Source organism: Uranotaenia lowii, chromosome 2, assembly GCF_029784155.1.
Source record: "Uranotaenia lowii strain MFRU-FL chromosome 2, ASM2978415v1, whole genome shotgun sequence".
Classification (NCBI taxonomy): Eukaryota; Metazoa; Arthropoda; class Insecta; order Diptera; family Culicidae; genus Uranotaenia; species Uranotaenia lowii.
This window is the reverse complement of record NC_073692.1, coordinates 419785299-419810592: the sequence shown is the minus strand read 5'-3', so window position 1 is coordinate 419810592 and position 25294 is coordinate 419785299. Positions and strand designations below refer to the sequence as shown.

General features: G+C 38.6%; 2 protein-coding genes across 2 annotated transcripts; both read right to left on the bottom strand.

Moving 5' to 3' along the window:
• Nucleotides 1–7615: 7615 nt before the first annotated feature.
• Nucleotides 7616–11206, bottom strand: LOC129746723 (juvenile hormone esterase-like). Its single transcript, XM_055740577.1, has 4 exons — nt 10978–11206; nt 10648–10914; nt 9593–10596; nt 7616–9531 (listed from the first exon to the last, which is right to left on the bottom strand). Exons 1-4 carry the CDS (start codon nt 11170–11172, stop codon nt 9261–9263), a joined length of 1737 nt encoding a protein of 578 aa, XP_055596552.1. The 5' UTR covers nt 11173–11206; the 3' UTR covers nt 7616–9260.
• A 443-nt stretch (nt 11207–11649) lies between these two features.
• LOC129747053 (esterase E4-like) lies at nt 11650–13720 on the bottom strand. Its single transcript, XM_055741068.1, has 4 exons — nt 13375–13720; nt 13047–13316; nt 11997–12994; nt 11650–11938 (listed from the first exon to the last, which is right to left on the bottom strand). Exons 1-4 carry the CDS (start codon nt 13576–13578, stop codon nt 11671–11673), a joined length of 1740 nt encoding a protein of 579 aa, XP_055597043.1. The 5' UTR covers nt 13579–13720; the 3' UTR covers nt 11650–11670.
• Between the last annotated feature and the right edge of the window lie 11574 nt (nt 13721–25294).

The window sequence follows — 25294 nt, the reverse complement described above, 5'->3', positions numbered from 1 at the left end:
TTCCCTCTTTCTTCATCCCAGTTATTTAGGAGCGGTAGGTGCCAAATATTCATTGAACCATTTCTCATACCTTAATGCAATCCCCTACCAAATTTGGTTCCATTTGTTTAGTTAGTTTTTGAGTTTTGTAAAAAATTGTGAGATAGGCCCCTCTCATCTTGATATCTTCCTACTGGGAAGGGGGACATTTTTCAAATTTCTGTACGATCCAATCCTGATTCAGATACTGATGTAAGATAAAGATCCAAATCCAGATCCTTTTCAACAAATCATAAACCTGATTCAGATTCTGAATCTCATACTTATTTTTATCTTGATCTTGCTCTAAATTCAGGATTTTATCCTGATCCTGCTACTGATTCTGTTCTTGATCTTGATCTATGACTCTTTATTCTGATCTTGAACCTGATGCCGATCCCTATCAAGATTCAGATTCAAGTCCAGTTCAAGATTTTGATTCTTTTCCTGAACTTCATCCTTATCCTAATTTTTATCTTCATAAAAAACTGAATCTCGTTCAGATACAAATGAGGATTTTATTCCTATCATTCACTTTGATTCTTGTCCAGATCGGATCTTAACTCGCATATTGATCCTGAACCTAATCTTGATTCCCAGCTCCTGAATTATTTTCATTCAGGTGTTGATCCTTATTCTGATTCTGATACAGGTATTAATCCTGATCTGAGGTGTAGCCCTCGATGCTGTATTCAGGTTTGGTATTCCAGCAAGCTTCAAGCCAGCAAACATTTTTTAGGAATATTTCTCAACAACTTTGTTAATCGTTCCATATACATACGTACACATATAGAATGATCGTATGAAACTCACAAAAACAGCATCTTTCTCTTAAAAAGACATACACCGTCTTAGCCGATTTAGGCTTTACAGACTGAATAAATGACGTGGACAACATAAGATTAACATTTAACACCCAGTACCGAGATAGGAATCGAACCCATGCCATCAGTGAACCAGCGATTACCGTCTTACCACGCTAACCACACGACCACCGAGACGTACGACTTTCTCTTATATGTGTTGTGAGTCTATTTGGTTGAATAATTATACCGAATTGAAGCAATCGAAAGATTTCCTTTCATTAAACCACGGTAAAAGAAAATTTCAGATTCCAGTATTGATAAAGCAACTTATTGTCTACTTTAGTGAGCGTCTCCCTGAATAAGATATAGGGTAAATGTACCCAATGTTGGCCCCTAAGGCATGGTTGACAAGATTTCCCATGATTGTAGTCTTCCTGTAATGTGTACCTTCAATAATCCTTCGACAAATATGATTGCTTACTAGCCTGAAAGGCAGTAAAAATATGTCCTTGCTTGAAAGCGGTTGATAATTTGAGATAAACCTGATCAAACTATTGATTGAAATGCTCCTTATTTTAGCCCCCGCGCCGAATGTTGGCCCTTTATGAGTTCCTTAAATTGGCCGTCTCTAGAAAAAACTTGCCTCACTAATACAACAGCAGCCCCCACGAATTCATTGAAAATATCCCGGAAGGAAGCACAACAATTTTCTGTATTGTTTTCAAAAAGTCGGAAGTACGAAATGTCAATCAACTTTTAGAATTGATATTTGCATGTAGAATGATCATCTTACGTAAAAAAGTTTTACTTGTTTATTTCAGTTTTGTGTGTTTATGATTTTTATAATAAGAATGATATGATAATTTAAAACAAATTGGTTTCAAATTTTTGCACTGGTTAACATAAATATGTTTATTAATGAAGCAAACAAATCAATCGCTCAATTTTAAACATGCAATCATGATAGATCTGTTCCCATTGAAGTAAACAGGTTAACATAAGATAGTAAATGATCATATTTCTTTTCCATTCCACTCCCTTAAAAGGAGGACCGACATTTTAAAAACCATTATGACCGAGGCAAGAGGCAAACTAAAGCTTAAACTAAAGTAAGCGAACGATTCTTAGAATCATAAATGTTTAAAATGTCGCCCTTAGGAGTTTTCTAGCAGAACAAGACAAACTTTTGCTCCAGCCAGCCTGATAGAAATAGATTGCATCTCACTCGTTCGTTTTTGAACTATAGGCAATGGAAGCGAACAGCAAATTCAAAAGCTGGGTGGAATAAGGGCTGCATCTCACTCGCACTCATGCAAAATCATTACCCGAACTAGGCAGCGCTTCCTTCGCATATTCCATTCCTACAGAGAACAAACATCATCACCTTCTGCTGATACACAGTGATGTATGATAAAAAACAAACTTGGTCAAAATATTATTCTTGATTTCACATGAAATTGAAAACAATAAAAATTCAAGCTCGTTAAAACATAGTATTTCAATATTGCAGTGCAATTATTTTTTTAAATAAACATAATATTAAGAGTGTCATAATTTGAACTTTATAACAATTCCTTTTAAAGCGACACATGTATGCAGAAAATGTTAATCTTCAATACAAATCAAATGAAATCGGCTTGAGAGATAAATAAATTGAATGTAGTCCAAAATACATTCATGATATTTTTAAGTCATTTCGATCATTCATTTTACTTTCGACCAGATTTTCAATTTCCAGACCACTGTGCACCGTCGGTCGACGAACGGCCGCCGGCTGCCGGCTGCCGCTGCCTGCTGATGTCGTTTTCACACATACATGCATACTTCTATTTGTGGAATTGCATGCCAAGATTAGGCGAAAAAAATGTTTATATTATCTTCAATTCTAGATAGAAAATGTACGTTGTTTGGAGTAAGTTATAATTTTATATTTTTTGCCATGTTTTGCTGTAACCAACGGTAATTTTTTGTGATTTTTCCATAATGAAGTGTGTATTGGAAATCAATCCGAAGATGGCAAATGCACTAGCAATGTAGGTTCATTTGAGATTTTTTCCGAAGATCATAATTTTATTTGCAGTTTGTCATGCGAAAAAAAATTATTACGCAGTCATTTGGATTCAATTGTGGACAAATGCTATGCAGAATATTGCCATATGCGATTTTCTTTTATGTTTGATTTTTTTTTCATTTTTAGGCGCATGTTTGACATGAAAATCACCAAAATGCATTTTGGCATGCCAAGATAAGGAGCATGCCAAGTTAAGGCTCACTTACCTACTTAAATAAGGCAAGAGAGAGAAAATTTTTACTCTCAACGCATGCAAACCGTTTCCAGAGTCAATATTTGGTGCTTCTGCTTCTCACATTGAACAACTCTTCCCAATCCAGGATGCTAGAAAAATCTTTGACGTTTTTTACTAGGAAAAAAAATGTAAACTAAATTGTGAAAATTTTCGATGAATTCAAAACTTTTTTACAATGTCTTTTTGGGGCTTGTGATATAGCTCAGTTGGCAAGTCTGTTGTCTCCTAAGCCGATGTCCGCGAGTTCAAGCCCAAGAGTAAACATCGAACACGGTTGTACCGGATAGTTTTTCAATAACGATCCGCCAACTGTAACGTTAATAAAGTCGCGAATGCCATAAAGATGGTAAAACGACTATAATCGAAACAAAACAAAAAAAAATGTCTTTTTGCTTCAGAGATCTCTAAATAGGGAAGTAAAATCAATGTTTAGGTCTCCTTCTAGTCTTTCAAAACATTTCTGAAAAAATATTGAAAACTGCTCAGCGGTAAATTGAGTTTCGAAAAGGGATATTTTTCTTGCCATTCAAAACACTATTTTAAAAGTTATTGAATGAAAAAGTGATATTTTCACTAAAAATAACATTCAAAATAAATGTTGAAGATATTTGTTAGCCAAATTTACGAAAGTTCTGTTTCGGAGGCATTATAACATAGAAAAAGCAGATTAATTTTTTTTAGTATTATCGTGTTTTCTGTTAACCTAAGTTACAAATTTTAAGATTTAAATTATTTAAATTTTTATTGATTCATTCAAAATGCACTTCTGGAATGTCTGCTTTCATGCAAGAGCTGTTTGTAGAGTTTTCGTATTTTTTTGTAAAAAATCAAATGATTTTGCGTCGGCGTGTCTTGCAAGTACCTTCTCATGACAATATTATTAAAACATAACATGAGGAGCTATTTTCCTTTTAATTATATGCATGTTCCCAAGAGCTTCCCAAGCTAAACTCTACTATGGAGGACTTTGTTGTGCTACTGTGATGTTATTATTTCCCATACACCATCTAATTTTTAGCAATGTGGTTGCACCAAGTGATGCCACATTAAAATCGGCATTTTCAACCCCGAGGAAATCGGTGTTCTTTATGAAAATTCCAGTTTAACGTGTAAACCGTAAAAAATACCGTTTAAATACCCAATTTTGTTTTCGTAGCTTTTAAAACCAAGGTTATTGAAAGAATATAAAAAAAATGCAATTTTCCTTATATCGCCAATTTAAAACATCATATATTTTGTTAAAGAAACAGTCCACTGCGGATGTTCCGATTTATTTTCTCAAAACTCTAATATCATTGAGTATTTTTAGGCAACAAAATTCTATATTTAGACAGGGGAACAGTATTTTTGATGCTTATGTTTTCATAAGTGATTTTGGAAGATATGGACATCCAAAACACAAACATTTGTAAGATTTTAATTATTACCCCTAGTTATGGTGATATGGCAGGTGGTAATTTAAAAATTGGTTAGTTTTTGGTAAAATCGTGCTATGACAACTGCATTGAAAACTAATAAAGCTACATGAAAACTAAATAAAAGCTGATTTTGAATCAATTTCTTATCTTATTCAATTTTGGATTCGGATCTTTCCTGTTCTTGTTTAAGAAGTACAACGTTGTGAAAAAAATGAATTCTACAATTTTGAGAAATTGGAATAGAAAAAGATAAGATAAGAACTATTTCTGACATCTTTCAAGAAAGTCATTGAGAATGTGTTATTAAAGATCTTAATTCATTTAGCAACTTAGTTGAAGACTGCGAAACGATTTGAATCATAGTTTTATAAGTATCAAAAGTTCGGTGCAGTTTAAAATTTTGTCAAATTTCCCACTTTTTTCACATTTAGAAAAAAAATTCGCAAAGAAAACCTCAATCACTTTTTTTCAGCAATCAAAACTACTCGCGGTCTTCAATAATTTTGATTATTGAGTGAAAACCGTCATTTTTCAAATACTTGTAATGTACATCATTTTTACCAAAAAATGCACAAATTTATTTTACCCTAATTCGTACAAGAATTTTTACCCCTTACAGTCCCTGGAGTGTCAATTTGACATTCCTTACTAAAACCAGTATATTTTTCTTGTTTCTCAACCAATTATTACAAAATTTACTGTTTTGGATACCTCGTAAAGTAATTCAAATATTTTGTTCAGACCATTTTCAGTTTAAACACTTCAGTCTGCGGATCAGCTACGGAATGCTTAAAAAAATCACTTAGAGTCTAAGAAATCTGAATTTAAAAGCTATACGTTGCACATAAGTGTGTATTTTTTTAAATTTTTGTTTTAAAACATGACCATAAAAATTGAAAATAGTGGAAAAAACTGTACTTTTCAAAATACATGACACAGAATTTTTAACGAATTTTCAAAAGTAGTTGTTTTTCGAACTTTTCGTCAATTTGCATTTATTTCAGATTTTCATGCAACAGTTTAATGCAATACAACTTTTAACTGGATTTTGAGTATATAAACGCAACATTTTCGCATCAAGTTTAAGTACACAAGAAAGCCAATTTCCTACTGGTTCTAGTGGTGTAATAACATGAGCGCTGCGATATTTAAAATATTTCATTAACAACACGAGGTTTTCAAAAATATAAGTAATAATTAAGAAACAAGAGAGATATAGCGATTTTGAGCGAAGGTTGTCAAATTAACACTCAAAGTCTGATTAGGGAGTTTTGGTCCATCAAAAAGTAATGATGCAAATTGAAAGATTAAAAGAATTTTTTGAGGTCCTTGAAGAAATTGTTTTATTTGTATGCATCCGAATAAAGTTAAAAGCCTCCAAACTTCCAATAGTGCCATTTTGACACAGAAGAGCGGATTTGGAGTTTTATACATACATCTTCGAAGTAAGAGCTATTAACCAGAGTTCCGAAAATCACTCATTTTTAATGAATGTTCCTTTTTTTTTCAAGGAATTTATCAGCAAGCTGTCATTCTTCCCAACTAATGAATGAATGTTCCTGATTGCACTTCGCAACTGAACGTACAGCGATCGGGTTTTGTTATTGATTGTTACTGGACCTTTCCGATCATCGTTCGTACTATTATCGCTAAAATATAGATCACCTCGCACGATGCTTGTCGTCAAAACAGTGAAGCACCATCACCAAATTGGAATCTCACCAATGACAATGAGCGATGCCGTATAATCATGTTTGTCTAGGATCTGGAGTGAATGGTTCAGGCAGTGAGTGAGTGATACATGCAACCGATCATTTGCAAATGTTGATTGATTTTAAACATAGCCAATTAATAAATTTATTTGATTTTACAGCGTTTTTTTACACTAGCCGTGTTTTCAATTTCAAATATGCCAGGCGGATACTGAGTGAGTGACATTTAGAATGGATCAGTTTGTATCTCATTCATCTCCGATATGCGATATTTGCAAAACCAATGTTCGCGTGAGATTTCATTATGTCGTAAAGGGCTTGTGATATAGCTCAGTTGGCAAGTCTGTTGTCTCCTGAGCCGATGTCCGCGAGTTCGAGCCCAAGAGCAAACATCGAACAGGGTTGTACCGGATAAGTTTTTCAATAATGATCTGCCAACTGCACCGTTGATAAAGTCGCGAATGCCATAAAGATGGTAAAACGACTATAATCGAAACAAAAAAAAAATATATGTCTTATGAAACATCTGAAGCAGGGACGGGATAATGTCATAGTCATGAGACAAAAACTGCCACTAGTGACCCATTCTTTTCTCACATGTCGTTTGTTTAAGATTTTTTTGAAAGGAAAGCATGCTATGAATGATTATTTAGGAAAAGAAAGATTTTTCCATTCTGTCATTGATCATTGAAATCTCCAATATATCAGTCATGACATGATAGTTAAAATGGGTCATGAGAAATATCACCAATGTTTTTTTTGCAGCTTTGTTTGCCAAGCAGATTTTCAAATGTTATTCTACGGCAAATTCTAACTAACCATAGTGTGTGGCCGAAGATTAATCCTCGGTTACACGAAGTGAGACGACGCCCATTCGGCCTTCGGCTATACATTCGGCAGGCACAGCATCACCACCAGCCAGTCGAGTTGTACCGTCGGACATTGAGGACAAGAAGGAATTTAGGCCCAATACACATGGTCTCCCGATGCCCCATTGTAGGAGACCTGCATAAAAAGTATAAAAAATTACTTTCCTAGACGCTTTTTTTTATTTCCATTTGGTTCTAAAATTTCATTCATTGCCCCCTCCTCTCATACGTGACATATATTTACATCACGTGAATATGAATGGTATTTACATTCACATTTTCGGAATATTTCTGTCATGACATGACCCATGACTGATCATATTTTCTTGGGTATAGTGATCCAAAATAAATTTCGCCGTCAACGTGACTGAATGAAAATTTGCATGCCTGATCTGAAGAATTCATAGAAAACTGCTGCAAAAGTTATCAAAATCTATTATGATTCTGAATGATGCGACTCGGTTGGCATTGCTGAGTGAACGCTGATCGAGATTGCTATCAGTCGGGCGAAGAAGTTGCGAGAGGTGCTTTCTTATTATAAAGTCAAAATGTTTCAAATTAAACGTATTCTGAGTGTTTATTTTGATTGATTTTCGGAACACTGCTTTTAACGTCTTATCTACTATAATCTCTAATTCACCATATTATTTGCTGATCACGATTTGATCTCAAGGCAGTTGACATAAAAGACAAAGACGCTGAGACTTGCTGGTTAATAATGGTTCGGATATTTATAATCATATTTTGGAAATAATTTTCCTCTCTGAAAGAATTTTTCAAAAATTGGAATTAAATCGGTACGTTTTGTCAAATATCGGTATTCAGTGTAAACAGATTCTTGATTAAAAATTTTGTCTAAAATCGGTATAAAAACCAGAAAATCGGAACGTGTGGCATCTCTGGTTGCACCGCTCTGGATGCAAAGAGAGATAAAAGTTGTTTTCTGACTTGAAGCCTGGCCGGGTGAAGAAATTGAACGAAATTTTCTTCAGAATATGTTAACATGGCGAACTTTTCATCATATCCGATCTAAACCGACTTCCAGTAACCAGTTTTACAATCGTTTTATTATTTGGTTCGAATTGTGATTCATAGTAACATTGTGAACGACTTGAGTTATCATTTCCAATGCAATTTTATGTTTGTAGGGAAGCTATTTATTTCAGTGTCGTGCTTATCAGGTTGTTATTTTTGTATTCCTATTGACGCTAAAATCAGCTTAAAACTAAAGTCAATCATTATTTTTACTTACTTTACTTTTTACTTAATATGAAAACCTCACAACCCCTACGGATGAAAACTGTTTGACAAGCAGTTGTTGAGAAAAAAAATTATCCTAAGTTAGGTTGAAGCGATGAAACATAAGCCCCGTCAAAAGGCGGGGGTGGGAAACAACAAAAGCAATTCGAGAAAAATTGTACAACATTACCTAACTTCTCATATTAATTGGAATATCTAAGTGATATGTAGAAAAATTTTAATAAAAATTATATAAATTATTGCTATGTTTCAAAATTTAGGAAAAGTGGTTGAAGTGTGTAAAAACTGTGGTAAACGCGACGACTAACCACTCACAACACGCGACCATCTTCTCTAAGATTGTAATATAGAATAACCATTCCGAGACAGACATCAACGATCAGTTTTCATGTATTCATCACAATACCAATCATCAAACAATCATTAAAAAGTCCTCATGCACAGAGATAAATTTTATTTAAATCTACTAGTTTTCGTGTTGGTGAGCTTTTGGAACTTTGGAAGCCATATCAGATTATACAAAACAAAATCATAACATTGACGAATCTAACCTTTTAAATACTCTTCAATAAATCATTTTTACGCTTCCATGCCTCACTCACTACAAACACTACAACCGAAAAAGTACTGAAAATCAAGTTCTTGTGTCCCTGTGGTTATGCAATTTTTGAAAAACTGTCTCAAAAATTTTTCCTTATCTATAAAATTTGCCTTCTGTTAATTTTTCAGTGACAAAAAAATGGGTTTTGAAGGGTTAAGTGACTAAATGACTTCAAATTAATAGACATAGTAATTGTAACTTAAATTATTTGGCTTAAAGATGCTCAATAGACTGCATTGAGCTTAGTTTAAATTTTTCTGAAATAAGTCTTCATTCAATTTCATGTTCTTCATTGGCATCTTCCGTTAATTCCTCTATGCTAAATCCACCATCTTCCAATCGATTATCAACTGCCTTACAGTCAAACAAGTATAGACATTGATATATATCATGCCAAAATTGGAACAGCTCATCTATTGAATCATTATCTGTACCCAGTTCCAGCGTTTCGCCAATGTTCAAATATCTTTCTTGTGTTGTGTTGTCATTGTAAGGAATCCACGTCAAGTTGGACGTTTTAAGCTGTGTCAGTGTTGGATTTCTGTAAAATAAACATGGTTATATAAGATTTTTACCATCAACAATCAATGACCAATCAGTACCCGTATTTGACAAAATTTGCCACCAGCTCAACCATTTGTTCGTGAACCTTCCACTCTCGAATGAACTGGCTTCGATTGGCAAGGGCCTCTTCAACATTATAAGGTGTAAATATGTACCCTAAATCATCACCATGAACGGCCCCGTAACGACTTCCATTCGTTCTGAATTTGTAGAATTCATTTTTATAAGAACCGAATTTCCCATCGAAACTAAATTTAAAATAGTACAAGGGTGATTGGGATAGTTGATCGGACCAGATCCGTATCAGTCGTTTGATCGGATAGTGCATATCAGCCATATTGACAAATTTTCCCAGGAAATCGGAATCACTAGTAGATTTTTGACGTTGTTTTACTAGTCGCATTACGTTAGCGGTGACTGAATCATTTGTATTGGGAAAATTATCACCGACAAACAAAAACTTCGTCAACCGAAACACTAGCTCCAATTCTGTTTGGGTATGTCCAATAAGAATGGGAATCTGATATGGAAGGTGTGATTCAATGGTTTCCAAAGGTGATTTCGTGATGAAAGGTTCGTCTTCACTAATGCTTTCAATGGTTGGAATGAAAGATGGGTTGTACATCGATAGAAATTTGTAACTTCCACGGGTATTTCCCAGAAAGAACTGTTCGAAATCAACTTCCTGCAGTTCTTTTATGCTAGAAATGTCGAGATCCTCGATCAAATCATCTGCTGACTTCTGTGGATTATAAATTAAAGCCCATGGAGAAAGAAATGAACCTCCCAAGGGGAAAAGTTGTTGGAAAAGTCCTCGACTTTGCTCCGAATACAGATGGTAACAGATAGACGCAGCTCCAGCACTTTGGCCCATTAGTGTAACGCGCTTTGAATCACCTCCAAAGTATTTGATGTGTTTCTGAACCCACTGCAAAGCTGTTCGTTGATCTTTCAAGCCAAAGTTCCCTGAAACGTTAAACCGGGGATATCGCAGAAAGCCCAACATCGAAAGTCGGTAGTTTATGCTGACAACTAAAACGCCCTAAAATGGAAAATGTTTAACAGGCCGATTGGTTAAAAATAAGCAACTTACACTTTCAACTAGCAAATCTGCTCCATGAATATCAAATGTTGATGAACCAATCGAAAACGATCCACCATGAATGAAAACCAGTACAGGAAATTTGCGATGAGCTGAGTTCGATCCATTTTTGTCGCGCCATGGGGAGTAGATATTCAAAAATAAACAATCCTCTTGACCGATAGCTCCTTGAGGACTAAGAAAATTATCTTCTTGGGCACAGATATTACCCAACGATGTGTAATTTTCAACTCCTTTGGGGTTATGAATCACTGGGTTCTAGAAAATAAAGTCAGTTATATTTGTACATGAATTAATAAGTTTGAAGACTCGAAGGTAAACCTTAAATCTCAAAGGAGGTTCCGCATATCGAACTCCCAAATATTGACAGTAGGGTACAAGGTTGAAAATTTCACTTGGTATTCCAATTCCTATGTTGTTGGAGCCACGAAACCGTACAACGCATGTTTTATCAGTTTCATTGCAGCGTATTAATTCAAAAAGAAATAAAAACAAAACTACGATTCGATTGCACATGATGGAACAAATATAGGAAGCGTTTCCCAACGCCGTTCGATTCAGACTAATCGATTCTTAATTGGTTCAAGATACTGGTGCCATTCCGAATGAGCTATTTCAATTCCCCAATTGATCTCTGGAGTCGGTTTTATTGAAGGAAGTGAACATTATTACTGTTTTATACTTGTTTACAAAAATTGTGAAGACAGACAATAAACTCAAATTTGATGAATAATTCAAAATTGATAATAATTTTCTGAGAACGAATATCATATTCAGTTTGTTTTATTTTGATGGTTGATCTGTAAACAGAAAATTGATTCACGTCATACGCGGTTTAACCGAATTGTATAGGATTGAAACGAAAAACAAACTGTTGCCTAACTTACGGGGCATAAAACTGTGATTTAAATTTGATGTATAACACTTACTTCTATCGTTTTTAAACTAAAAGCATTTGAAATACCTTATGAACTATCAGTAAAAGTTCGAAACTCAAATCATTCGTAAAATTTATTAAATTTCGTTTTCTTCATCAACATCTTCCTGGGATTTCTCATCACTCGAATCTGTATTGTCTAATCGCTTTTGAAGATTCTCACACTCGAAATAGTAAATACACGGAAAAATGTCATCCCAAAGTTTGAAAAGTTCATTGTCGGAATCATCATCCATGCGTAATTCGAGTGTTTTGTCGATGCTCAAGTATCTGCCTCCTGATGCCTTGTCATTGTAAGGAATCCAGGTCAAGTTCAGTTTTTTCAACGGTTTTGGTGTTGGATTCCTGAAAAAAATCAGTCATTGCTTAAAGTTTCCCTTTGATTAAGAAAGCCCATCCATACCCATATTTCACAAAATTTGCCACCAACTCAACCATCTGCTCATGGACCTTCCACTCCCGGTTGAACTGACTTCGGTTGGCAAGTGCTTCTTTCACATTATAAGGTGTAAAGATGTATCCCAAATCATCACCATGAACGGCCCCGTAACGACTTCCATTCGTTCTGGATTTGTAGAATTCATTCTTGTAGTAACCAAACTTTCCATCGAAGCCAAATTTGAAATAATAAATTGGAGAATCTTGCCGGGACCAAGTTTTTATCAGCCGTTTGATGGGATAGTAAAGATTCGCCATGTTGGCCATTTTTCTATAGAAATTTTCATCTCCAGATGATGCGTTGTAATAGTCAATAAGCCACGGTACGTTTTCGATGACCGACCTGTTTTTGTTGGGGAAATTTTCTCCCATATACAAAAACTTTGCGTAACCCAGCAACAGTTCAAACTCCGTTTCGGAATGTCCTATAAGTACTGGAATGGGATTTGCAAGTTCCGTTTTGATGATGTCAAAAGGCGTCTGCGTTATGAAAGGTTCCTCATCGCTCACGTCTTCAACAGTTGGTATAAAAGATGGATAAAACATCGTAAAAAAGCCAAATATTTCGTAGTTATCTCGCACAAATAGTTGTTTGAAATCAATGCTCTGTAGTTCTTCCAGGCTTGTCACGTTGAGTGCTGTTATCAATCGCTCTGCCGACTCGTGTTGATTGAAGTTCAAAGCCCATGAACCTAAAAATGAACCTCCCAAGGGAAAAAGTTGTTGAAATAGGCCTCGACTTTGCTCCGAGTACATATGATAACAGATAGATCCTGCTCCAGCACTTTGACCCATGAGTGTAACGCGCTGTGGATCACCTCCAAAGTATTCGATATTATTCTGAACCCACTGTAGAGCTGTTCGTTGATCTTTTAAACCAAAATTTCCTGACACGTTGAACTCAGGATATCGGAGAAATCCCAATCTGGTTAATCGATAGTTGATGCTCACGACCATTATGCCCTGGAAAAATGTAATTAAAATAAATCCACTTACTAGTTGATAAACTACTCACGCTATCAACTAACAAATCTGCACCATTCTTCATATCCACAACGGCTGAGCCAACCATAAAAGATCCTCCATGGATGAAGACTAGCACCGGAAACTTTCGCCTGGCTAAATTCGTCCCATTATTTTCGCGCCTCGGAGAAAAGATGTTCATGAATAAGCAATCCTCATCGCCGATTATTTCCTGGGGGTTTCGAAAATCATCATCCTGGGGGCAGATATTTCCCAGCACAGTGTAATTTTCAACTCCTCTAGGGTTAGAGATCACTGAGTTCTGAAAAAGAACCTTCCGTTATTTCGATTCATTAATGAACCAAGACTTGAGAATATACCTTAAACCTCAATGATCCCACAGGAGGTTCAGCATAGCGTACTCCCAAGTACTGACAGTAGGGCACTCGGTTGAAGGTTTCACTTGGTATTCCGATCCCTATGCTTCCCGTGTCGAGGAACCGTACAACGCAAGTTTCATCGGTAGCATCCCCCGAAATAGAATCTCCAAATAATAAAAACAAAATCACAACCCGAAAACGCATAATGAAGGTGGCGTCTGCGTTTCGCTACGCAGTTCGATTCAGACTGATTAGTTCTGTAGACATTGGAAAAAGATGGTGGTGGCGGCATATTTGTCATGGGTAATAATTTGATCCATCAATTGGTCTCGGGAGTCCAAACGTTGATTCTATCGATGTCAGACATGAATTTTATTCCCCGGAAATGCGAATGCTGAAAGTCAATAATAACTGATTAACTGATAACATTATTCGTAGTCAGGAAAATATTTTTTTATTGTTCAATAATCAAACCTTTCAATTTGCTCAACATTGTAAGTTTATTATGGAAGCCGGTCTGTTTAGATGTTTTAAAAGCAGTTCTCGGAAAAAAAGCACTAAAATTTTTATTTATTTTTTCATTAATAATCTTCAAACCTCAAACAAACAATTTGAAAATACTTCCATCAGGATGTTACACTTAAAATAAAAGAAAAATGCTTATCCTTTTTTTTTTACTAGCTATTTAGCTTATGTTTATTTACTAGTTTTCTAAAAAGATAAGATTCTTTAGTAACTCTACTCAAATTTATTGCTTCCACTATGGATCAGTTTTTGTCATAATCTTACCTATGCTTCTATATAAACTTTAATAAAGTGGATATATTTGGGGAACTGCGATAAAGAGAGAAGATACGCCAATGATCACGCAAATTTTTCAGACAACGATTGAAAAGAATTAAATTGTGTTCAGTTGTGCGGCAAAATGAGAAAATTTATAGTATTTTTTGTATAGTATTTTTTATCCACCATGGGTGCAAGGATTCACCGCAGTTTCTGCCTAAGGTATGTGCTCATATGCATTCTTTAGATTATTTTGAGGCACAAGGGCCGGCGCCTCTCTTCGTGTCTTAAGGGCCGTCTTTCGAGCCGTCTTTCGAGCCGTCTCTTGACCCAATTCAAGACGAGAACAACTCACATCTCCTCGTGTCTGGAGATACTCACATCAGCTCTGCCCGCCGTGAGTCAATCGTATCCGCGAATCGGGGCCAGGAACCGGGGTGAAAGAATAATCGTAGCCAGATTTAGAACACGGTTTAGGAACCTTAGAATGGTCCAGTGTTATGAGCTGACTGACGTTGCCGATTTGCAGGAGAAAGAGTAGTTTAACAGTCAACTGAACAGCGTGGTAGAGAAAATTCCGAAGGGTGACATTCAAATCCATTGGGCGACTTCAACGCAAAGATTGGCTCCGACAATCAAGACCTTGAGCGCTTCATGGGGCGCCATGGCCTAGGAACGATGAGCGGAAACGGAGAGCTGTTTGTAGAATTTTATGGCAACAACAACATGGTGATCGGTGGATAGTTCTTCCCCCATCGACCAGCACATAAGGTCGCTTGGGTATCCCGAGATGGCCGAACAGAAAATCAAATTGACCACATCTGCATCAGCCGAAAATGGAGAAGGAGCCCTCTTGATGTCCGCAACAAACGAAGCGCAGACATTGCATCTGACCATCACCTCGTCCTTGGCGAGATACGACTGAGAGTTGCGCGTGTCAAACGACGCGAGGAGAAAGTCGTGTGTCGAAACAACGTCCGCCGGTTGGAGAATCCAGAGGTGAAAAGGGCATACGTTGAACAGCTAGAAACTCGAGCCCATCGATGCCACATTTTGATCGGTATTATCAGTGTATCTTATTCTCACCCATAAAAGTCTCAATATAACAGAAAGAGATACACTGATAATACCGATAAAAATGTGGCATCGATGCTCGAGCCTCGGAATTGCCGACAGACGGAACAGTCGAAGAACAGTGGTGTGGAATCAAGAATGCCTTTATCACGACGAGCCATGGTACTCTCGGTAAAGTTTGTGGAAGAAGAAGTGAATAAATTTCGGATGAAACTTGGAGGATGGTCGAGGATCGGAGAAAAACGAAAGTCGGAATTGAGCAGGCATGTACCGGGTCAGCAAAAGCAGCCGCCTGCTTACGATATGCGGAGCTGGAAAAGGCAGTTAAACGAGCTTGTAGACGAGACAAGAGAGCCTGGACAAACTCCCTAGCCGAAGAGGGAGAAAGAGCCGCCGCCAATGGAGATATCCGATAACTTTATGACATTTCTCGCCACCTTAAAGATGCAAGGACTGATGCTTGAATGCCAATAAAAGACCGAGCAGGTCAGTTATTGACCGATCGAACAGATCAGCTCAATTAATGTACTGAGCTTTTCGAACAACTCTTTCGAGTAACTAATAGCGATGGCCAACAGAACCCGCAGCTCGAAGCGCCAACAGTAGGCAGCATAAATGGCATCAACTCAAAAGCGCCTTTGCTAGCTGAAATAGAAGCGGCAATCAAAGACATGAAATCCAACAAAGCACCTGGAATCGATTGCATCCCTGCTGAAATGCTGAAAGCTGACCTTGCCCTGTCAGCACAAATGTGTGAAATGTGGAGACCAATACATGCATAAAATGAAGAGGAAATAAAGTTAGGTTGAGAACAGTCGTCTTTCTGAGAAAATCCCCCACGTTGTTGGTACAATCTTGACCATTGGTTTACAAATCTGTACACAGGATCAGTGATTTTCGCTGTGCCGAAGTAATTTCGCGATTAGTTCGTTGAATACCGGAGTAGTTGGTAGCGATAGGTGATCATGAGTCATCCTGAAAAATCCGGAGACAATTACGGTAGTACAAATGTACCGTGCGGTTCGACTGGGCCTATTAATTCCAACAATGAGGCATTGGAACGAGAAAATAAACGGTTGAAGGCACATATTGAATTGCTAAGAACCCAGCAACATATTCAATCAGCTCTCAACAGATTGAAGGGAGCGGAAAAAATGCCAGATCTAAGTGAAATGCAGGATCTCATATCTAAATTTGATCTGAAAGATCCAACAAGCATGGATGCAGAAGAGTGGATAGAATCGATTGATAGTGCCGCGAAAGCTTACAAATGGATAGTGGATGGTAAACTATATTGTGCGCGTTTACAGCTACAAGGGGCTGCTCGACTATGGCTCGATAGTGTACGTGACGAAGTTGCTGATTGGGAGACCTTTAGTGAGTTGTTTATAGATTTATTTATTTATTTATTTATTTACATAGTATTCCGTCTCACGACATAACTTGACGAACATAATTCCTAAAATTCACTCGGTTCATAGCAACCGTTCTCCAATTTCTTGGGCACCCCACGTTCGCCAGATCACGCTCCACTTGGTCTAACCACCTCGCTCGTTGCGCCCCCGCTCGTCTTGTTCCTACCGGATTCGTAGCGAACACCTGTTTTGCTGGACAGTCGTCCGGCATTCTCGCAACATGTCCCGCCCAGCGTATCCGGCCAGCCTTCACCACCTTCTGGATACTGGGTTCGCCGTAGAGTCGCGCGAGCTCGTGATTCATCCTTCGCCTCCACACTCCGTTCTCCTGTACGCCGCCAAAGATGGTTCTTAACACTCGTCGCTCGAATGCTCCGAGTGTACGCAGGTCCTCCTCGAGCAATATCCATGTCTCGTGCCCGTAGAGAACAACCGGTCTAATGAGCGTCATATACAGGTTACACTTCGTGCGAGGGCTAAGTCTTCTCGACCGCAGTTGCTTGTGGAGTCCATAGTAGGCACGACTTCCGCTGATAATTCGCCTCCGGATCTCACGGCTGGTGTCATTGTCTGCGGTCACCAGTGAGCCGAGATAGACAAAGTCTTCGACTATCTCCAGCTCGTCGCCGTCGATCGTGACCTTGTTATTACTGGACAAGCGGGTTCGGTCGGCCTCGGATCCGCACGCCAGCATGTACTTCGTCTTGGACGTATTAATCATCAACCCAATCCTTCCTACTTCGCGTTTCAGTTTGCGGTAGATCTCCTCCACCGCCGCAGATGATCTGCCGACTATGTCAATGTCATCGGCAAAGCAGATAAGTTGACTGGATCTGTTGAAAATCGTGCCCCGCATTTCGCCCACCGCTCGTCGAATAAAGGCAGAAACACAATACAGCGTCGAACGTCGCGTCGCGTCAGCTGTCAACGCCGTCGTCGAGTACTAAAAAGCTGACGCGACGCAACCGAAGTTTTTTGCATCACAATACAGCGTCAAGAATCATAGCAACCAAAAGTTTGTTTTGATTTGTTGCTTTTGATCAGCAGTGTGGAGTTTTTTTTTTTGCAGAGAAGGAATTCGTTGGATTGTCTGCCAGCCGATTAGAAGCCAATCCATTCCAGATAGTTCCGTTGGCGGCATTTTTTTTGGAATGGTACACGCCTGCGGAACAGATACCTCCCAGCCTAGGAGCCAACCAGCAACTCAATCCTAAAACCGGAAGTTGATAGGCCAGCCAATGCCAACAGCCACTCCAGAACAATTTTGGAATTCATATTGCAGAGAAGGAATACCCTCCCAGGGAAGAAAACAAATTAATTGCAACCATTGCAACCAGTATCTACCAACGCAAGGGACATCAATGGAGCTGGAAATGCATCTCGATGGTCAGCCATTAACTTAACTCCCGCCGATAGTGAATCGACAATTATCATAGTACCAAAAGTGTCAATTTGATAGTGTGTTTTTGTTACGAAAATTTTAAACGTTTTTGAATTTCAAAAATAAAATGGAATGTAGTAATGGAAAATACAATTGATGTTCTCTTTTTTTTTTGCTCCCCGTAAATCACGATTTAATTTATTTTAGACGCTCTGCTTTTATTTATATCAACTTGTGATTTAACAATAAACATTGTATAATATTGAAGATTTGTGGTTGAAATTCGAACAAACACTTCCTATAAATTATCGTTGACGCGCTACAATTTTTAAATTTTTAAAAACAGAACGTTGACGTTGGTAAACGTTGCTGTTTAGAACAAGTTTTACGTTTTAGTACAATGCCAACGCTGACGCCACGCATCATTATGGGGGCTCTAAAGAAGAGTAATATTCCCAAAATTAAACGTCAACGCAACGCTGACCCGACGCGACGCTCGACGGGCTATTGTGCGGCCGCCTTAACATCTTCTAGCGCCACGTTGAACATCATGCAGGATAGACCATCACCTTGTCGAAGCCCCCTGCGCGATTCGAATGAACTCGACAATTCACCCGAGATCCGCACACAGCACTGCGTTCCATCCATCGTAGCCTTGATCAGTCTGATCAGCTTCCCGGAAAAGCCGTTCTCGTCCATGATTGTCCATAGCTCGTTACGGTCGATCGTGTCGTATGCGGCTTTGAAGTCGATGAATAGATGGTGCGTAGGGACTTGGTGTTCCCGGCATTTTTGGAGGATTTGCCGTAATGTGAATGTCTGGTCCGTCGTTGACCGTCTCTCCTTGAAGCCGGCCTGATGACTTCCCACGAAGTTGTTTATAGAAGGTTTTCCGTCTGCAAAGGGGCCCATTTACTACCACAACTTAATGCAAAACTGGAAAAAGATGCATAGTGAAATTGTGGAGGAGTATGTGTACGGGATGGAAGCGATGGGTAGACGTGGTGGGTTCAACGAACCTACGATCATAACATACATAGTAAACGGACTCACTCAATTCCTTTCGCGTTCCAAGGTTAGTGTGAGTCGGTCTGATACAGTGCAAAATCTATTAGCCGAGCTCAAGTGGATAGAACACCTTCAATCACTGGCAACTGACAATACTGAGTTCCGTAGAGAGAAGCCAGCCTCAGGAGCAGCACCTGTCCAGGTATTCGTGGATCACCAGGGAAATGAGAGAGCTAGATAATGCTTCAAGTGTGGTGGTGACGGCCATTGGAAGCGTGATTGCCCATTGCTCACAAGCACATTCAACGACGCTGAGATCCAAATTATCCAAAGAAAGAGTGTGTTTATAAAGCCTGTCATGTTGCACAGCATTCCGGTTGATGCGTTGGTGGATACGGGCGCAAAAGTGTCAACGATTCAACACAGTTGTGCTCTTCGTGTGGGAGCGTTGGAACCGTGTAAAAAGATTTTGCAAGGTTGCGGAAAAAAAATCAAGTGTCGGTCGAGGCTTTCTGCGAAGCTACCATCCATATCTGGCAGAGATGTGGACTGTATATTTAGAAGGGTCGGATCAATCACTTCAAAATTCCATATTACACTTTAAAGGAAGAACGCAAGGATAACACTTGATAACTATTTCTCTTTATTTTTCTCTTAAGGTTACAAGTATATTCAAAAATTTCACTTGATAGGTAATAAAGGATAATGATGCTTAAACACGCGGATTCGATTCAAAACTAACTCACATCACGACGCGCTTTTTTTTAAATCAGTTCGAATATTCTGGAACGGCTTCATACAGACGATGGTTTACACACCAGGCTTGTTCTGGAATCTTCTGTGCACGCGCATGGAATAAACGGCTAAAATTTCTAGAACCTTCCAAATGAAATCTAATAAAATTAAACGATAACGTATTTTTCTGGATCATTTCAGAATGTTTTTGTTCTTTCGAATAAGTTCTTTTATGCTGGAAATAACCAGAGATTATTCAAGTCCATTGGCTTGAACAATATCGATCAGCTGGAATTGGTCGTTAAGTTCTTTGTGATCCGTGATTGTGTGCAAGAGATGCCTTTGATATAAGGTGAAGATGTTATTGATCGAGATGGCCTGGTTATGATGAAAAGGGAGAATGAAGTGCGATTCCAGTGGGATGTAAACGTCCCAAATACACCCTTTGGAAAAATTGAAGCTGGAGATCAATTCGGTACCGAGAATCTAGATACGGCGAGGCTCTTCAAAATCGATATAGTTGAAAAAAAAAATCCAATTACGGCGTCGGATATCCAGTGTAATGGGCGATTCGAGATGCAGGAGTATTTGTTAGAAATTATGAACAAATACAGAAAGTGATTTGCCAAATCCAAGATGGAACTCGGAGAGGTGAGAAGAGTGGGGAAAAAAAAATGCTAAAAATAACGAACCAGTGTACGTGAAACCGAGAAAGTTGGAGTATACGAGAGAAGCTGCGCTGAACGACATTGTCGAAGAGTTCAAAAGTGCTAAAATAATAGAATAAAGTGAATCCCCATTTAACAGTCCGGTAGTGCTAGTGCCAAAGAAAGACAATCAATTCCGGATGGCAGCTGATTACAGGCAATTGAACTTAAAAACAATCAAAGATCGTTTTCTTATGCCAGATATCGAGGATTGTCTGAATCGACTTGCCGGGGGAAGTGTGTTATTTCAATTGACCTGTATTGTGGTTACTACCAAATGCCACTGGTAATTTGTATTTGAATTAGAAATTTCATCTGACAGCATTGTCTACTTGAATAGAAAACGAGAAAAAGAATCTAACTAAACTTACATAGTGATACTTGCTAACTGATTACTATTCCTAACTTTAGTCATAAAAACATCAGTTGAAATATGAAAATCATACAGGTCGAGAAAATGATTGAACACTTTAAACATAGCTCGAAGTGGTTCCTGCTGTCCGTAGTTGGTTCACTGGAAATCGAAGCGCAGAAATTCTCTACCTCTTAGGATCCGTGGTCTGATGTTGATGTTGATTTGATGTAATAATCCAGGACAGTCAATTTCGTAGTCAATGAGTTTTTTAATGAAGACAGCTCGTGCAATTATGCGCCTTTCGGAGAGCGTTTCCATTCCGATCAATAAACATCGGTGTTTATAATCAGGAAGAGTATCAGAATTGTTCCAGGGTAGAAATCGGAGGGCGAATTTGACGAATCTCGATTGGACTGCTTCGATACGCTTAGCCCAGTATGCTGTGTAAGGACTCCATACAACCGATGCAGTTTCCAAGTTGGATCGTACAAGAGAATAGTACAGAGATCGTAGGCAGTAGGGATCTTTGAATTCTTTGGAAATCCTTGTGATGAATCCGAGATTTCTATTGGTTTTAGCTATGATACTGGCGTAATGCTCATGGAAAGTCATTTTCTCGTCAAGGATGACGCCAAGATTCTTGAAAGATGAGACCCTATCCAGCGGAGTATTCGTAATTTTATAAGACCATGCAATAAGGTTAGATTTACGAGTAAAGGAGATGATGGCGCACTTCGGGATGCTGATGGTCAGATGGTTGTTAGAACACCATTTGGCGAACAAATCAATGTATTCTTGTAGTCTTAGACCGTCAGCTTCATTTTTTACCACATGAAATAGTTTCAGGTCGTCCGCGTAACCTAATCGGCATTCGGCAGGAAGCATCAGCAACACATCATTGAAAAAAAGTGAGAAAAGAAGAGGGCCGAGATTGCTGCCTTGTGGCACGCCTGACTCATTGAGGAATGCAGAAGAAGTTTGGGTTCCTAGTTTTACAGACAGTTGTCTGTTTTTCAGATATGATGCCATCCACGAAACAAACGTTTCCGAAAAGCCCAATCTGTTCAGCTTGGCAAGGAGCAGGTTGTGGCTGACACGGTCGAAAGCAGCTTTGAGATCCGTGTAAATAGTATCTACTTGGAATCCTTTTTCAATAGATTTGATGCAGTATGAAGAAAACTGGGTCAGATTTGTGCTAATTGATCTACCTGGGAAAAATCCGTGTTGGTCGCTGGAGATATAAGCTTTGGCTTCGCGCATAATGGTTTTGGATATCAAGATTTCAAACAGTTTTGACCCAACACAGAGAGATGTGATTCCTCTGTAATTTTGAACATTCTGTTTGTTACCTTTCTTGTGAACTGGAAACATGGATGATTTTTTCCATTGTGCTGGAAACGTGGATGAGATCAATGATCGGTTTATAATCGACATCAGGGGCGAGCAAAGTTGTAGAGCACAGTTTTTGTAAAGTGTGGCTGGTATTCCGTCGGGACCTGGCGATGATGAATGTTTCAGTTTGGTAATGGCGGCAAGAATTTGGTCAGCAGAATATCTCGGTAATTGTATATCCAAAGCGTTCACTGGCACAAAAGTTAAGGCTTGCTCAAGACTTACATCGTCAAATAGCGCATTATGTGTGAAAACACTGGAAAAATGTTTCGCAAAAAGTTCACACTGGCCATCAATCGAATCACAAACTTCGTCATTCAAGTGCATTCTTGTGGGCAAACCGGTTTCCTTTCTTTTCTCGTTCATAAACGACCAAAATTGTTTTGGGTTTCGCTTCAAATTTGCCTGCGGATCGAGTATCTTTTGTAAAGAGTTCGGTTGTATTTTTTGTAATTGTTACTAGCTTTTATAAATGCCGATTTCGAGTAGGCATTCTTATGAAGGCTATAATATCTGAGAGCAGCAGCTCTTGTACGCTTCAGTATTGCTAAAGTTCGGTTAGACCAGGGGGGTTTACGTTTTGCATGCTGAGGTGGGGTGATTAACGCAAGTAGCAGGTTAATTTTTGTCGTAAAAATAGATACTGCCTCGTCAAGAGATTCAGTTTGATCAATGCATTGCCAGTTGATATCACGCAAAGCAGCATTAAGAGCTGCAAAATCGATTTTCTTCAGATTCAAAGATTGTTCGAGAGTAGGATCGCAAAATTCCATCGCTAAATCGAACGTTAAGTCAACTGTTATGACAGGATGGTGGGCGTCAATAGGGGTCAGTGCCTCAGGCGCCGATCCAACCACGCAATGGTGAGAAGCCGCATCGTTCACAAAAAGGAGGTCCAATGTTCGATTGTTTGAATTTCTGGCCGAATTAATTTGCTTCAAGTTCATCATTGCCATTCGATCTATCATTAACGAGCTAGAAGCAGATAGAGAAGATGTTCTAAGATCAGGATAAGAATCACCGTTTGAATGCGGCACCCAATTTAAATTCGGTTGATTAAAATCTCCGAATAGCAAGCAATAGTCGCGGTAACGGATTTTGTCACGGATCTCGGAAGCCAAGTCCATGTACGATTCCATTACTGATTGAACGCCAGCAGTGTCAGGGCTCATGTAGACGACGCCGAAGAAAACATCGCATGATGACGTAATGGAAAGCCGTGATTGCACAGCATTTTCAAAGGCCGAATAGTCGTTAAGCTAAATGACCGTTGCGTCTAATAGTCACTAGGCCGAATGGATATCAGGCCGAATGACCATTAGGCCGAATGAACATTAGGCCGAATGAACATCAGGCCTATGGCTGTTAGGCCGAATGATCGTTAGGATGAGATAAAGTCGAATGGTCACTATAGGCCGAATAGTCATAAGGCCAAATGGTCGTTGTGCCTAACGGTCACTAGGATGAATGGATGATAGACCGATAGAACACATTTCACGCTTGCTCGCATGTTAGGCTGATATACGGTCGAATGCATATTAGGCCGGATAGTCGTTAGCACGAAGACAGGCGTTAAAGAGGTCGGCCTAGCATCAATTCGGCTTAGCGACCATTCGGCATAACATGCTAACAGGAATTAATATGTCTAATCGGCCTAGCTCCCATTTAACCTTACGACCATTCGGCCTAGCACTCATTCGGCCAAACAACCTAATGACCATTTCGGCGGTCTAATGATCATTCGGCCTAACAATCTTTCGGTATAACAGCCTTCGGCTGGATGACCGTCAGCCTAATAATCCATTCGGCCTGACGTCCAACGGCCAAATGACCCAGCCTCATATATTGAAAATTTTTCGTTTTATTCAATCGCTAAATTAAAATTTTTATAGCCGAAGCGATACATAATTTATTCTTTTACATTACAATGAACTCAATTTACTTAAATTTTAGCTATTTGTTGTGAACAGCCTAATCCTAACAGATATTTTGTACTGCATTTAAACCCTTTCTATGATAAAGAGGATTCCATAATTATTATTATTCATAGTTTAATTTACAACTTTTCATTATACATAAACTACCATTCTATAAACATGTGAACAATTCACAACTCATGTTACGATAATGCACACAAGTTTCCAAAACCAAACCTACCCAAAACTCCAAAAACTGCTGCCAGTATTCAACTGTACAAAAACAGGAATATTTTGAATCGGAAAGATTCACCTCTCGAAATCGTTTATTTTTCTAGAATCACGTTCTTCAAGCATGATGAATTTAATATGAGCTGAACTTTACTTCCGAAACGTCAGCAAATGTACCCAATGCCAAAATGTTTGCAGCCTCCGGCACCCATTGGCACCAATTTAAATGATATAATCCCATCTTGCCCAAAATGCAGCTTCTCACATAGCTTCGAAATGTGTTGCAAGTCAGTCACATCAGTGCGGAACATTTCCGATCTCTTACTCTGTAGGTGGTTGACTATGCCTGTGTAGACACATCAGTTTGAAGCGATGAATTTTCGGCTCCCCCTCTATTAGAGGTGAAGATAGATGGTTGAGTTTGGTTTGACTATCATTAGGAAGTTGGTAAGATCATATATTTGAACTGCTCACATTTCTATCATCTTATGGAGACGGGCGAAGGTTGCAATGCAAGTCAATTCAAAGGTGAACAAGCTCGAAGCTTGAATGCTTGCTGGGCGTAAATTATCCTCTCCAAAAAGTAATGAATGGTGCTTTGGAGAGGGAGGCAGTTGCTGCTTAGAATGGGTTTTTTTTATGCACCATAGCTTCAGGGAGTTTTTAGGATTTAAATTTACCTTTAAGCTATCTGAAATTTAAAAGAATTATGTATCCCCTAACTTTCTTTTCAGTTTAAATAGTCAAAAAGATACTGCGCTTTAAAGATTGAAATCAACCATCAATTATATTCCCGTTGCATTGAACTTGTTGGCAAAAACATTAGCATGAGCTACTTTACGCTCACCATTCTCATTGCTGATTAGTCAAAACCGTGAGCTTCAATTACTTATTATCGATAACAGTAGTTCGATGATCGTTAC